The sequence below is a fragment of the Ambystoma mexicanum genome, chromosome 6q (genome assembly GCF_040938575.1).
Source record: "Ambystoma mexicanum isolate Mex_15411 chromosome 6q, UKY_AmexF1_1, whole genome shotgun sequence".
Taxonomy (NCBI): domain Eukaryota; kingdom Metazoa; phylum Chordata; class Amphibia; order Caudata; family Ambystomatidae; genus Ambystoma; species Ambystoma mexicanum.
In genome coordinates this window covers 1,583,841,518-1,583,856,939 of record NC_090937.1, presented here as the reverse complement: position 1 = coordinate 1,583,856,939, position 15,422 = coordinate 1,583,841,518, and the positions used below count along the sequence as shown (strand labels likewise).

Below are 15,422 nucleotides of genomic sequence, written 5' to 3'. Positions count from 1 at the left end.
AGTAAGGGCACAGAATGCTACTCGATGGACAAGTCGAGATGCTCTGAAACTACTAAGATGGTGATTTGGCACAGTGCAAAAGCAAATTAACATATTGTATCATTTATTAAGCGCAATGTTCACCATCAATGGGCCCATTTAGGATTATATCTAGAAAGAGGATAGCTGGAGGAGATGCATATAAATTGACAAATCTTTAGGAACCCTCAGAAGGTAAAATGATCAGAAATGTTGGTCATATATATGGAACAGCATTCCAGAGTCTGAAAGTGATCAAAAGCGCACATCAGCACCTGATCTATACGATTAAAGGCCATTGGATGAGTAGTTAAGGCTTTTCGTGTGGTTACATTATTAAAATGTTGACCTGATGAAGGGGATGATGGTTTGTTTTACTCCCGGTGGGTAACCTTGGGGAGAGGTAAACAGTGATGGAAGGACAATACTGGTGAGATTTTGTTCCTTCCTTTGAGTTGCAGCAGGAGACCAGTTGTGGCATTCTGAATTCCTTGGGGCTTGCAGATAATGAGGTTTAATGACCCAAGTAGGCACAGTTACCATAATCCAATCTGGACAATGTTACATTGCACTATGATAAACCAACCTCCGGGGGGAAAAAAAGATGGAGATAGAACCCCAAAGTCAGGAGGAATACGGACCCAATGGGGGGGAAGGAGGCAAGAGATGAAACAGGAAATAATGTATATAAAAGATCTGCTGGAGGAAGACACAGTGAAAGGTGTTTGAGTGATGTCAGGGGGTGTGAAGGTGGATCGAGATGCAAGGCAAAGGATGGAAGCTGGAGAGGAGTGCTGACGAGTCTGTGCAGGTGTTGGATAAAGGTTTAAGTGAGCTATTGCATGTTCGAAAGTGTACTGCCAAGTGGAAAGAGGGTAGCTTTGATTTTGAGGGTGTATAAGAGAGTGAGTGCAGGGATGGAAAGAGGTAGTGTAGTTTGAGGATGTAGAGAGTGAAGGAGAGACAGAGATAAATACTGAGGAAGAGGAATAGGGAGGAAGGAGTTGTAAAGGGGAATGCTGCCGATAGGAAGTGGTCAGTGGAGGAAGGAGCTGGTTGATATAGGAGTGTGACAAGAATGGAAAGATCGAAGAGGAGAGAGGTGGGTGGAGTGAGAGGAAGGACTTGACTGAGAAGGACTAGAGGGGAGGCGTGAGAAGAACGTAGGGAGTAGGTGAAGAGAGAGAAGGTGGTCAAGGATGAGAGAGAAGGAAGTAGTAACAGGAGAGGGAGTAGGACGAGAAAGGACTGTAGCAAGTATGGAGGCATGAACAGGAATAGTAGCCAGTGGGAGTAAGAGGGAGATGGAGAAAGAGCGAATGTATGGCAGGCACCATTCAGAACATCAATGAAACAATTCTTGTGGGATTCTTAGGGGAGGAAGGATAGCTCAACACAGGTTTGAATCCCGATCCCGTGCTTAAAAAACACTTGTTGGTATTAAGAGTGTTATAAAAGAACAATTATAATTAGCATAAGGCACCCTCAGGAAGGAGTTAGTTAGATAAGGCCTTGCTCTTTCAGCTCTCTTATAGTAGAGTGGATAGTTTAGGCAGTAGGGTTACCGATCTCTAGGATTCACGCTAACCCTGAATGTTAGGGAAGCTTGAGTCAGGGTAGTGGAAGGCCGTGGGAGGTTGTAGGAGCAAGTAATAATACCCGGTAGTCAAGTCTGCCTGCAATGTCAAAAGCATCATAAAGTTTTGAACCATCTATTGAGGTCTGGGGTTATTAAGGCCATCTGTGACAACATGTTGTGACACAGTCCCTTGCCTGTTGTTAGGGTGAGGGGAGGCGGTGGTCACAGGGGCCGGTTGCTGCCATCCTCTTTGTAAAAATGGGCAACGAAAAGGTGCACAGGGATCCCACGGACAACCCCACCTTGAGCCAGAGCTACGTCAGGGGACTGTCATGGGCAGCACAATCATGATTACTCTGCCTCTTCATGGGGCTGATGAACATGATCTACACTAGTCACTGTGCCATTTATGGATGTCACTGGTTTCTGGTGTCTAATCCTCCAACCAGGGTAGCATGTTCACCCTTGGCAAAGGTAGCACCCAATGCAATGAACACTAGAGTGCTGGTATTGTTCTAATTCTTGTATCAGATCACATAAATAGAGACCATAACCGATTATGAGTCTATATATATACGAAAATGTAGCAAAAGGATTTCACAAGTCACCTAGTTATTAACGGTGCCGGTGCTTCCGTGTTCCCCATTCCCATTTGTCCTATGGGACTCAATGGGAACAGGGAATTACAAAATGACTGCCGCCTGACTTCCCTGCCGCAGGACTCGGAATAGTCCGGTGGCACTGAGAAGTCAGGCGCCGGTAATTAATTACGGGTCCGGCAGCAACCTGCCGGTTTTACCAGCACGGTTAACGCCAGACCCGTAATGAGGCCCAATGTCTCACCCTGCGATATTACCCCACCACCCTCGGCCTTGTCTCCACCCAGGTGATCCTCTAACAGTACACCACCCCCAGTTGGCGTGGTCGGTGGATAGTAGCAGAAGTCAATTGTAAGGCCGATTTACCAAAGCGGTTTGCCGATTTGAGTGGAGCCACAACAGCTCAAAACCTGTGAGTGCAAAGGAAACGGAGGAGCTCAGCTGAGCCGGTGAGTTCACAGTGTGTTGGTGACCCCGGAGCGCTCCCAGCGAGTGAGCAGCACTTGCGTAAAAGCAGATTTAGTAGAAAGAAGCAGTAGCGGCACTCGCGTTTGAATGGAAGTGAGTCAAAAGTTACTTGTGCCTACTTAACTATTGTAAAACAGCAGCAGCATTCCCTTGTGAACAAAGGTGATTCCAAAGTTGTTTTCCAATATCAAACCAGGGAAAAGCAGCAAATCCTTAATGAATCAAGGCCAAGTGACTGGAACTCTGAATGTGTGAGTCTGTGGAGAGCCCAATTACCCATTGGGTAAACTTTGTTAAGAGTTGACAAGCATTGCCCAAGCCAAGAAAAACTGAAACCCAAGAAAACACAGCTTAACCAATATTGCCAATGGCAGAAGTGGGTTAATGCAAATTTTATAAACTTTGAAACTTGTTACCCATATAATGTACAACATCTGGTGCAGGTTGCGTTACACACACAGACAAAACCAAGGGAAGGGCTGTAAGAGACTCTATCCCTATCAGTTTTTGGTTGCTGGTACAACGGAGGACCAAGAGAGGCAAAATGGCTGCCCTTCTGGGAACAGATATCCAGAAGGGGAGGAGCATCCTTTTGCAGTGAAGGATTAAAGAGCATCAATGTGAATCTTGGTTTCCCTGGAAAGCAGGTGCAAGTTTTGAAACTACACATTGTTGAATGCTGTTGTAATCTATTATTAGTTGACATTGACCACAGAAGCACTTGTATTGGTGAAAAGCTTTTCGGGCAGGGGAGTATACCCGGGTGACTAACCTTTAGGCCTGGCAGGGCAGCAGGCCAAGTGTGTGAATACTACAAGGTGGTCTTGACATTTTATGTTGTTTATATAGTCGGAGGAAGAGCTGTGCCAGGCTGTTGCAAAGAAGTTGTATTTCTTTAAGTTGTTAAAGTGGAAAACTATCCTGACTGAGAGAATCATTGTTGCTATTGAGGAACTGAGACATTTTTTCAAGAAGAAGATCCTTATATCTACTGTGATGGAACTTTAACTGTGCACTTGAACTTTCTGATGACAAGTTGAAGTTGCATCATACTGTTCTGGAATTTTCTTTTTTTTTTGCGAATCAGGATTTCCTAGTGTTTCCTAGTGTTCTTTCTTGAACTTTGAAGCAGAATCACATGTATACCTCTGGAAGGGGATAAGAGACTGTAGTAACATTTTGAATTCAATCATCATTGTTTTGAACTGCCATATATTTCCTTGTTTATTTGTTGTATCTATAAGTGTGAGGGACAGATATCCTTTGTTAGAGTATCTCTTTTAGTTTATTTTATGCAGGGAAAATCCTCGTCAGCTATGGGATAGTGAGTTGTTCATCCAACCATATGCTATAATAAAATGGCATTTGTTGAGAAAACCTCAGAACGTAGTCCACCTCACATTTGTGATCCCTCACAGTCGCTAATGCTCGAGAGTGGCGCACCCTACTTTGCAGCTGCTTCAACCCCCCTGTACCTTCCCCTCTCTCTCGCTCCCTCTGTGACGGCTCTCTCCTTTAACCATCCGAATGCCGTCAATCTGGAATGCAGGAGGGTGTTATCTTTCAGACTGACTCAGGTCTCTGGTGTCTCGATGCAGTTACCAGGTGGCGCTGCAGGGCTGAGATCTATCTGCAGGTTTACTCTAGAAGAAACCAAAAGAAATTACATTTGAGTTAGTGGCATGGTGGGAGACAAGTTTGTTCTGCAAAGACACATGCTGGGCATGCAGTGGGGGAAGGACCTCTCAACTACCACCATCCACAACAGAGGTAGGACTGGCTCTAAATTACTCCCTAGTATGCCTCCCACTCCCTGCTGAGAGGGGTCCTCATCCCCTCCTGACAAGGCCAGGTTACTTGGATTTGGATGAGTTCTTTGTCAAGTTGGCTTTCCTGAGTTGGTTACAGACAAGGGTGAGGTGTGTCATGGCACCCATTAGCCCAGTCCCTTTTCATCCCGATGGAAGTACTCATAGTGGAAATAATAATATTTAGGCCAAGCTATCCCTAGGGCACAGTTATGGGCCAATGGTATCCTTTAGTGAAGAGCTGAAGGAAGGGGAGACCGGGACTACAACCCACCGAAGCTTGCTAGATCCTGCAAGACTTAGGAGATCTCAGCGGCCATGTTGTCTCCAAGCCTGTATTAATCGCTCCTCAACTGCACCCAATACTCAGCCTTGCTGACGTTCTGCACGTGCATACCTGCTCTTTGCCTGACCCCTGGATCCGAATCTTCTGCTATGCCTCAGTGCCATGGGACTGCTCCAGGTTCATCATCCTGTCTTGCACTGCCACTGAAATCCTGTTTGAATAAAGAAGTAATTTAGTTGTGATACTATGTCCGCTTCTAATACCGTGCATGCCGTTATTCATCTACAAAAGGTTCATCCGTACCATATATGAAGCTCACCACATGGGGTCGCTATATGAGGAAGGAATGAGAGTCGCAAACTCTTATTGACCAATGGATCTCGCAAAGCATACGTTTAAGTCCACAAATTTTGAGACCCCCTACAAGCAGGTTTACGCTCCTGTCACTCCACAGAGAGTGTTCTCAAGAATGTGTCCAACTTCATCACCTCTGCTAAGCACTAAAACGTATCCTGTATTCTAATACTCCTTGACCTGTCAGCTGCCTTTCACACTGTAGATCACTCTGATCTCCTTAATACTCTTTCTTCTCGGGATTCTCGATCAAGCCCTTGCCTGTACCTCGCCAATTTTCCTGGAGCAACAACACAACTCAACTCGCTCCTCTAACTTTTGGTGTTCCACAAGGCTCTGTCTTGGCTCCGCTCCTCTTTAAACTCTACCCTTCTGCTCTTGGGGAACTAATCTCCTCCTTTGGGTTCTCACACCAACGCTTTGTGGACGACACCCAAATCTTCTCTTTTCCTGAACTTGCCTCTGATCTATCCAAATTTCAAAGTGTCTCTGCCATTAAATATTGGATGGCTTTGCACTCTCTGATATTAAACTCTACCAAAACAGAGGTACTCTTCTTCCTTGCCAAAAGCTCTCTCTCATCTCTTCCTCTGCCTATCCAGTCCCACCTGATACTCTCTGCTACTCTTCTTCAGCTAGAAGCCTCAGCATCATCTATGACCCTTCTCCCACCTCCTCTTCTTTCATCTCCAAAACTGAAACATCAGCTCGCCTCAACCTCCTAATACTTCTACTTGGAATCCCTTCCGAAAAATAGTTTGCCCATCGGTGTGAGGGTAGCCTTTTCACCCCTCTATAGTCCGCAATCTGCGACGCCTGGAAGGACCTGTGTAGGGATTCGGGCTGTCCTCGTCAGTCTCAGAATTCGTAGCATCTTGACTGGAAGTGGATGACCCCTATATCGGGGTCTACAGGATCTCACAATGACACCACGTGTTACAGATGACACAAACATCACAAAAACTCTCTGAGATTACTATTCCATCTTTAATGGGCCCTAACGCTGTCCCTCTCTTTCTCTTGTCTTATGGCCCTCCTCCCTAGCCCAGGCACCCGTAACCCCAGATTAATACTGCCAAATGTTGACGCCTATTGTCTAAAGGCTCACTTGTACTCACAATGGCGCCATAAATGTCCTCTGACTAGGCTCCATTAGGGACTTCTTAACTATCGTAGTCTACCAATTGTTAGTGTTCTAGCAGGATGGGGAATATGCCTTGCAGATACCCGGTTGTAAAAAGTCCAGCTCACTCTTTACTTTTTATTTCCTGTGTTCTGGCAACACTCTATTTCCATCTGCCTTGTTTTCTTTCCCTATCTTTGCTTCCATTTTTCTGATGTCACTCACTCCTTACCACCATACTTCGATATTACTCCTCCCTCCACTCCACACTACTTCCTTCTCCATGCTACTCCTGCTCCCTCCTCCACACCACTCTCTCCCTCACCCTATTCCATCCTTCACACTATTACTCATTCCTTCTCACTACTACCCCACTATCCACACTACTACTCCACACTCCCACACTACTCAGACACTCTCCTTTCAACCAGTATCATCCACTTCAGACATTCCTTACACTACCTCATCTGACTACATTTACTACCCTATCACACACACTCGAACCGCAGTACCACTTGCACTCACTAACCAATACCTTACCTTCTCCAGAAATGTCCTCCACAATCCACTGCTCCTTCCTTCATCCTGCTCCACCATCTCTACCTCCTCTGATCTCACCCCAACAAACCACCCTTTCCTGTCAGCTATTTTATCTTTTCCCTGCTCCTTTCGTTGGTTCTCTTGGTTTGCCTGTGTTACAATGAGCAAAGTTGACACAAGCCGGTTAAGCATCGCCCACTTTCTCCATGTGGGCCCGCAATCGAATAGCGATGGTGGTCCAGAAAGCAGATCATCCCAATTCCAGTTAGACAGACTTGGCCCTGTCCTTGCCAGGATAGGTCCAGTCCTGGTGAGGTCTGTGCCCCTCTGTTTCATCCCTGGAGGTCTAGCGGATTGTTCATTGTGCGAGGAAGTGGGTCGCTAATGTTCGGAAGCGGTGTGCTTCGCAGCTGTGTAGATCTCGCTGTAACATCCCTGCTCTCTTGCTCGTGCAGTGTTGGCACTCCATGTTATGCGTTTGACTGCCATTAATGTGTGACGCTGGAGATTTGTTTTCTTTTGGGTTGATGCAGGTCTCTGTTTCTCAATGCGGTTACCGGGTGGCGCTGGAGTGCTGCGCTCTATCTGCAGGTTGACTCTAGAGGAAACAGAAAGCAACAGCAAGCATTTTGACTTAGAGGCATGGTGTGATATACGTTTGTACTGCAAAGACACATCCTAGCACAAGGAGGACTTCAGGGGAAGGACTGGATCTGAATGACTCCCTGGTCGGCCTCCGTCACCCAGCTGAGAGGGGTCCCCTTGCCCTGTTGACAAGGCCAGGTTACTGGCCTTGTCACATTTGATAGTCCATAGTAGCTTCAATAACTTCCTTGGCCACCTCCTTAATTTGAAGCTGAGCCCTCTACTGGACGGCAGCCTCTCGGTTCAGGTTAGGGATGAAAAGGTCCACTGCCATCCAGAAATCCCTGGTTTCTTTATAGCAGCCTAAATAAGGCTAACCTCACAATAATGACAATAATGACAAGCGAATGAACACGTTGCCAGTGCTCACTCTAGTGGCTCCCTGGTTTGGCAAGGCATGGAGCGACTGAAGTAGTATCTTCTTTTGCAACAGTCATTTGAGCCGTAGCTCAGGAAAGCTTAATTTGGAACCTCCTTTCAGCCCTTCATCTGTGATTAGCACATTGGAGAAAATGAAATCTTCCTGTTATCCTTCCTTTGCCTCACCACCATTGCATTCACTCATGATGGTCTGACAACAGTGCTTGAGGGTCGTGATGTTATAGAGGGGAACCGCCTGTATGCCATCTGAGATGTCTCCCATCAATGGCCTCCACCAGCGACGAGCCCTCTGCTCACAATAGGTATAGGGCATGACCCTCAGCAAATCTGCAGAGAGGTGTGCAGTGTTCAGCTACGTCCCTCAGTACTTCCAGGTCCAAGGGATGATCCGGTTTAGAGAGGCAGGGGATGGTACATATTTGTGGAAATTCATTATCATTTCATTTATTAACTGATGAACTTGGATGTCACCAAATGAATCTTGTGATGGTTTCTAAAAGCTGCACATTATCTTTTAGACTTTTGTAATATTACTGCCATTCTATATCACTGGTGTTTATAGGGACCTGATTATTGCCTACTGAGTGTAGTTAATTTCAAATTTTAACCCAAAAGTAGGACAATAACCACCATAGACTCATCCTTGCCCCCCACGGTCCATTAACAGTGTAAAAAGAAATCTGTTAATACTAGAAATTTCTGTTTAACTGTAAATATTTTAGAATCTGTATTGTGTGACAGGGTCAGGTAACTGACCCTGTCAAGGGAGGATGGTGACCCCTCTCAACTTGGGTAGGAGGCTGATCAAGGTACCTGCCCAGACCAGTTCTGTCCCAGTGGCTAGGTACAAGAGTTGGGGCAGCCCAGTCTCTTTGTCTTCTACATGTGTCTGTTTGCATGCACCGATTATCATTTCTGCTTCCCCCATACCTACTGTGAAAACCTCTGGCAAGTATTCCCCTTTCTGTCCTGTAGGACTACAGCTACTAGGGGTCCCTGCGGTGGAGATCCAGCTCCGGCATTAACCAGAGAGAGGCAGCGATCGGAGATGCAGCAGAGCACCGTGCCAGCATACCAGGCAATCAGATGCTTCATTCCATGCGAACACAGACTGGGAAATAGACTGGGACTTTAACTGTCCGTGATTGGCTAGAGCCGGTGGAATGCGTATAAAAAGGGCTTCGGTCTTATGGCCTGTTTTATGTAATCTTATACCTGTTGCAGGACAAAGGGGGAAACTGAAGGCAGCAATTGGGCAAGCCAACCAGACGATAGAATCAACAAAGGGGTAAGGGTGAGGATAAAAGAGGACCAAATATCATGGCAGTGTGGCTTGTTTAGGTGAGGTCAAAGGAGGTGAAGGTAGACCGAGAGACCAAGTTGTGGAAGGACAGTGCAGAGCAGTGTGAAGGAGCATTGTTGGAAGCATGTACAATCTGATGTATTGGTTAGTGAGAGAAAGTTGTACTTGAGTGTGCGGGTGCATGTATGGTGAGTGAGTGAAACTAAGTGCGAGGGTAGGTGTGTCAGTGACAGTGGTTGGGAAAAGTGACTAGGAGAGTGAAGGAAGGGTGACTGTGGGACAACATGTGGGTTAAGTATAGTGTAGTGTGTTATGTGAAGGTATCATGAAGCAAGACACGGGCAACATATTCTGAATTCAAAACAAACACTTTTATTTAAATGTCAGGATGGTTGAAAGCCTAACTTGCCCTATGCTAACGTTCCCTACCTAAATAAAACTAAGGAAAGTCTGAGTTAAAGAGTTCAACTCAGTCTGTCTTTGTCCAAAACCTTTACTTGCCCTCACAGCTGATCTATACAATGTGTAGGGATGTCAGCAACCTAAGGAAACAGTGTCTAACATAACGTTCTGAGCCTCTTCCAGCTCACAGCTTCCTTTCAGCTCCATACCCAAGTATAAACAGTTCCAGCAAAAGTCTCCATTTTACCTCTCTTGAGTTCAGGATGATACAGTTTTAATCAATACTTTAGGTTCCATTTCCCAAGTTCCAAGTAACACAGTTCCAAGCACCAAATAACCTTGAGACTCCGGTCTCAAGTTAATAAATATCTCAAGTCTCAGGGGGGTTCCCTTCCCCAAGATTTCATTTCAGCAGCACAAAAATATCCTTTATCTTTGCCACTTTTGTGCCCTCTTTTTATGGTGGGGTTTCCATGTGTAAATTAGAACTGTTTTGGAATAATCTTCAAAGCTTTAGTTAGTTCTGCTCTCAATGTAATTTTGGGTTATATGTAATTTTCGCGTAGTCTGGTATTCAATATGCCTTTCTTTGTTTCAATATTTAAAGTTCCATTCACTTTAGAGTACAGCACATACCGGTAAAGTATCATTCATTTTAATATGCAGCATCTCATGGTTTTACTCAGATTTGTATTGGATACATTGGATGTATTACCAGAGGGTTGTGTAATGGTGCAGGAGTAATAGACCAAAGCAAAGGTGGCATCCTTTTGGCTATTGACTTGTATTATTGTGAAGAGAAAGGGAAACCCTAGCCATCCGTACTACTAAGAGGGGTTTCCCTGCCTCAACTAATAAACTAAGGGGATGTCAGAATCTCCAGCAAATCATAGAAGTCCACCGCCGTGTCAAACCTACTTCTGTCCTTAACACTTATTTTCAACTATGGATTATGTCTCTAGGAGGTCCAGAAGGATGCCTCCTTCCTTCTAGACCGAGAATGTTGCCAGTTTATAGTACGTTTTGCCAGCAAAAGGGGTTCCTCTCTCCCTGGCTTTCTTTCACTGTTTGCAACAACCCAAGGGGATGACTTCTTCCCCCTGGTTTCTTCTTCTTCCTCCTGTACACAACACTTTCAATGTTCACAACTATCTTTTGGGGTATGACTCCCTCCCCTTAGTTTCTTCCTCCCCCTGAACACAAATATCATGACTCCTGATTTATTCTTCTCTTCAAGAACTGCGCCCAAGAAGAAGTATTTGACTTCTCTTCCTTATTTTGCTTTCTTTGTCGATTGATTACCTAGACGGCTTCACTACCAGGTATTGCAATGATGAGCAACTATTTCTCTGCTTGCTCCACCTGGTATACTCTCCTGCCAGGTACTGTGACTATGATGAGCCCTCTCAATGCCTTGGTGCCGTTTTGTGGGAGCGAGTCCTAGACTTTAATATCCTTGCAAGACTTGCATATCGCTGCAAGAGCTGCAGACTCACATATTCTGCTGCTTTGGGTAGTCTACGTGGTGCACTCTCCTGACAGATACTGTGACTATGATGAGCACCATTTATGCCTCTGCAGTCCAATATCGTTCTTGCTTGGGGTCCCAGACCCTGTATGTGGATCCTTCCTATGCTTGTCCACTTTTGTCCCACTGGGTTGGGCTCGCTGCTCCTCCTCTGCAGACAGCGTTCCTTTTTCTCTGGTCTGCAGTGTCAGTGCTCTTCGAACGCTCGCTGTCCGCCGGGTGGTTGAACCGCTCTAGCTCACTTGCCTTCCATTTGCAAGGGCAGCCTCACTAATGAGCTGGACTTATGCATTTATGCTCTAAGGCCTCCCGGTTCGCGGAATGTTTCTTCCTCGGTTTCTCCTTTGTGTCCGTTCAACACAGGGACGTCCCTGGACTCGCTATTCCTTTGCGCGACATCCTGGCCCATTCTCCTTCTACAGCTTCCTTGAACTTTGCGGTTCCTCCAGGGAGTGCAGTTCGAAAATGCTAGTTCATAATTTCCTCTTAAAGAACCCATTGTAATTAATTGTCCACACTGACTAGACTGTGTGTGTTGGTTCTTTGGAGTATTCCTCATCACTCTGCGCATTTTCCTCATCACATTATCCTCACTGTTATGATTCACTGAGATACTGATGTTCTTACTCGTGTCCCTTTTTCTACATGATTCACATGGGTAGTCCCTGCTCTTCCTCGTCCCAGTATTTGTTAAGGAGGTGGAAGTGTCTGCCTTACACCGGTACATGGAAGTGTAGCGGCCTACTGGATCCTCTATAGGGTCACAGGGTGTTGTGACGTCGTGAGTCAATACTGTGTTCTCCCTTAAGGGATTTCCCTCCTATGTAATCCTCCATTGGTGCCCCACACCGGGGGGTATATTGGACTGTGGCTGCACCACCCTGGCCCCATGGGAAGGGTCTCCGCCTATGGGGGAAGGGGTGACATCTGAGGATTTGTCACAATGTCAAATGTTTACTGTTGATGTAGTCGGCCTATATACTTCTATTCTGCATGATGCAGGGATCCATGCTGTTGAATGGCTGTTGGTGGAACATCATAATGCAGTCGCCGGGAAAACCGTTATCCAGGAACTGTTGATGATTATCCTATACAGCAAATTCTTCAGGTTTAATCACACATATTATCTACAGATCTCGGGAGCAGCCGTGGGGTCGGCCGCAGCAGCACCCACACATGCCAACAGATGTATGCGCTACTATGGGCCGCTCATAGCCTTAACAGTGACACTTGGAATCCGCATATCCATCTTTGCACTCGCTACATTGATGGCATATTTGGCATCTGGAAGGGTTCAAAAACGGAAGTTTTTCGGACATACTTAAATGACATTGACACAAGGTTTCAATTTACATTAAACATAGCGGATCCACATGTACATGTTCTTGATGTCGATGCGATTTATACTTAAGACGTTTTGTAACCAACATCTGTTGTAAAATAACAGACAGCAATAGCATTTTGATCCACTCCGGACTATACAGCATTTTCCCTTCAGTGCATTTTTAAGACTTAAACACATGGTCTCTGACGAGGATGAATTATGCAGAATATTGGACTGTGTGGCAGAAGGATCTTTACACCGTGGGTATAAACGACCTCTCCTTGGAAGCAAGATGACACCAAGCAACACAGGTTCGACCCCCGGGTCCGCGCTAACAAACCTCCAGGTATTAAGCGCGTTATAAATCACGTATCATCAATCACTCTTTAATCAACCGTGTACAACACATGTGCCGGATTTATTATTATAACAACGCATTCCAAGCAAAGTTATTTTCTTACGTTAAAGTGTAACCGTAACAGTTCCCCGCCACCAAATGATTAATTTCTGCAACATGAGTCCATCAGTGTATGGCGAGAGGATGCCAGCTTGTATCAGAGAACACAACCTGTGTTCTCCTGCGCCTGATTGGCTGTGTAGGGTGCTTATGAATTGTAAGGTATTGATGTAATGTGCTGATGTAATATAAAAATGCTAGGGTCACTTGTCTTATGTTTTCCATTGTTCTTGTATGTCCAATGTTTGCTGCACCTGAAGCCTTTTGTTTTTATTGAGACTTTGAACTTCGTAAAGATACTTCTTAGCCCATCCTTACATTAGATTTATTGAAATAAAAATACATTGGTGATGAATTGATTGTAATCCACAGTCTTTGTATTTTATTTTGAATAGGTTGTGGGCCTTCTTCTGCCAGGCCAGACATTGACATCGATTGTTTTCTGGCAGGTAAGCATGCCGCCGCCGCGCCCACCTTGGTATTGTGTCTCTGCAGGGATTAGAAGCCTGTGTGTGTAAAAGTGCGTTTGGATTATGTATGATCTGGAATAAAATGGAACCAAATGACTATTCTCACAGTAGTTTGAATTGATTGCTGCTTAGGGATGATACGAGCTTGAGAAATATCCCTCATGGTCATAGCAAGGTTGTGTAAGTCTCAAATTCTAAGAAACTGTGGGAGTATCTGGAATGTGACATTCTGACCACTGATTGGTCAATCTGCAGGCTAGATGACGGGATATAGCCTGCTGATTGCTCAGCACACTAAATTCCTAGTTCTCTGCTCCACTGGTCTCTCCTGCATTGCTGGTGCACCTACCCCTGTGTCCAGGTTACATCAAGGCAGGGGTGTGTATACTATATCCAGAGGCGTAGCCAGAATGCTCGAGCTAGGGGGGGGGCTGAAGATAATGTACTTGGGCCCACCACAGTGACATTAACACCTGTAAATGCTCACACAGAAGCCTTTACACATTTTGGGTGGGCCCTGCTTGCTCAGTTCCTACCCTGCCTACGCCTATATCACGCACGCATGCTGTCATTGTCCTATTGCCAAGTGGCAATCCCGCAACATGTGCTGTATCCGCAGCCAGTCCTTTAGACCAGAGGTCTTCAAACTGATTAGAGGAAATGGGCAGGGGCAGCTCACATGGTCAGATTGGACCATAAAACGGTCTTAGGCACCAATGAAAAAATGGCCAGCAGTTGCAAATGGATATTCAGTCCTTTAGTCACAGACTGTTCGAATAGTACCCAAGGGGTGGTTTTTTGTTCAAGCGTAAACAAATTGTGATATTTAAAGAATATTTATTCAGCAACAATGGTCAAAACTACTAGCTGCATAGTGAAGTAACTCCTCAAACTGGCCCACATTGGCCAAAAAAAGTGGCCCATTTTGACTGGCCTTCACTAGCATTTTGCATTTTTGGTGCGGTCATCGCCCTTTTGCCCTATAGGCCAGTCCAAGCCTGGCAGCTCATCCATAATGTGTGAGGGGGCATCCACCCCCTGGCCCTCTCACCCATTATGGAGGAGCCAAGGAGCCAGCCCAGTGAAACACTGAGCACTCACTCAGCTGCTTTTTCCAGCTGAGGGAGTGCTCCTGGGCTGGCTGAACTGTCAAAAGGAAACACTGTTTGCCTTTGACAGTTCGTTTCCCCAGCCGCACATGATCACTGAACCATGCAACGCTGGGGGTGTTTTGCTTTGCCAGCCTTGCATTGCTCATTGGAAATGCTAGCTGGGGCACTGCATGTATGTATGAGCGAATGGGGGCTCCTGCGCCTCCTCGCACATACGGGCAGAGCAACCTGGAGCAGGGCATTTTAGCAACCACGCGCAGGCCCTTGCAGAAGGTACGTTTATGATGATTTATTTTTTATTTAAATGTGTATCCTTGTGTTATGGGACATTGGTGGGAGCAGGATGGGCGGCAGCACTGGGATAGTGGTGAGAGTAGGGTGGGGAGAGCCCAGGCTCTGTACTGGGAGTATGGTGCAGTGACGGCACGCAAAAGTTCATAGTGATTTCTACATACTGTCCATCTGCCACTTTTGGGGGGGCCCGGCCTGCCCAAACTTTGCTCAAGGGGGGCCCAGTCCAAAAAAGTTTGAAGACCACTGCTTTAGACTATGGCGGAGGCAGATTTTTACACAGACCAAACGTTCATAAAATAAGGCTTTAATATGCTGTACAATGTAATACAAAGCATAAAATAAGCAGTGTCGCTTAGCAATTTGCTATGCAATTCTGTAGGTTTGCTAATCAAATGGACACTTGTGTAGCAAAGTTAGCTATTTAAGTGGCCCTCTTCAATGAAAGCGCAGCTTGTCCTGCATTCCTCTCTTGCCCTTGATACTCGCTTCACCCTCTTTTCTCTGTTCACTTCAACTGCTAATGGTGAGAAAGTGCAGCAGTAATCATCTCCACTCTTAAGTGTCAAAGGCATGTATGGGAGTGTTAGGCAAGCCTCTTTCTCAATTAATTGCAAGCCAGAAGTAATTGGGATAATTAAATTAAGTGTTCTATATCCTGTCTGGCAAAGACCAGTATCTGTCACCTTTATATTTTTTTTAAAATAGTCATGCAATTCCATTCCTAAAATGTA

At 45.6% G+C, this 15,422-nt stretch overlaps 1 protein-coding gene across 1 annotated transcript in view; it reads left to right on the top strand.

The window, feature by feature from the left end:
* The window catches only part of SFXN5 (sideroflexin 5), a 1,920,751-nt gene that overhangs the window by 922,490 nt on the left and 982,839 nt on the right, over nt 1–15,422 (top strand). Inside the window, exon 7 of the mRNA XM_069632305.1 lies at nt 13,211–13,264. Coding sequence (XP_069488406.1) covers nt 13,211–13,264 — 54 coding nt within the window. The remainder of the gene's footprint in view (nt 1–13,210; nt 13,265–15,422) is intronic.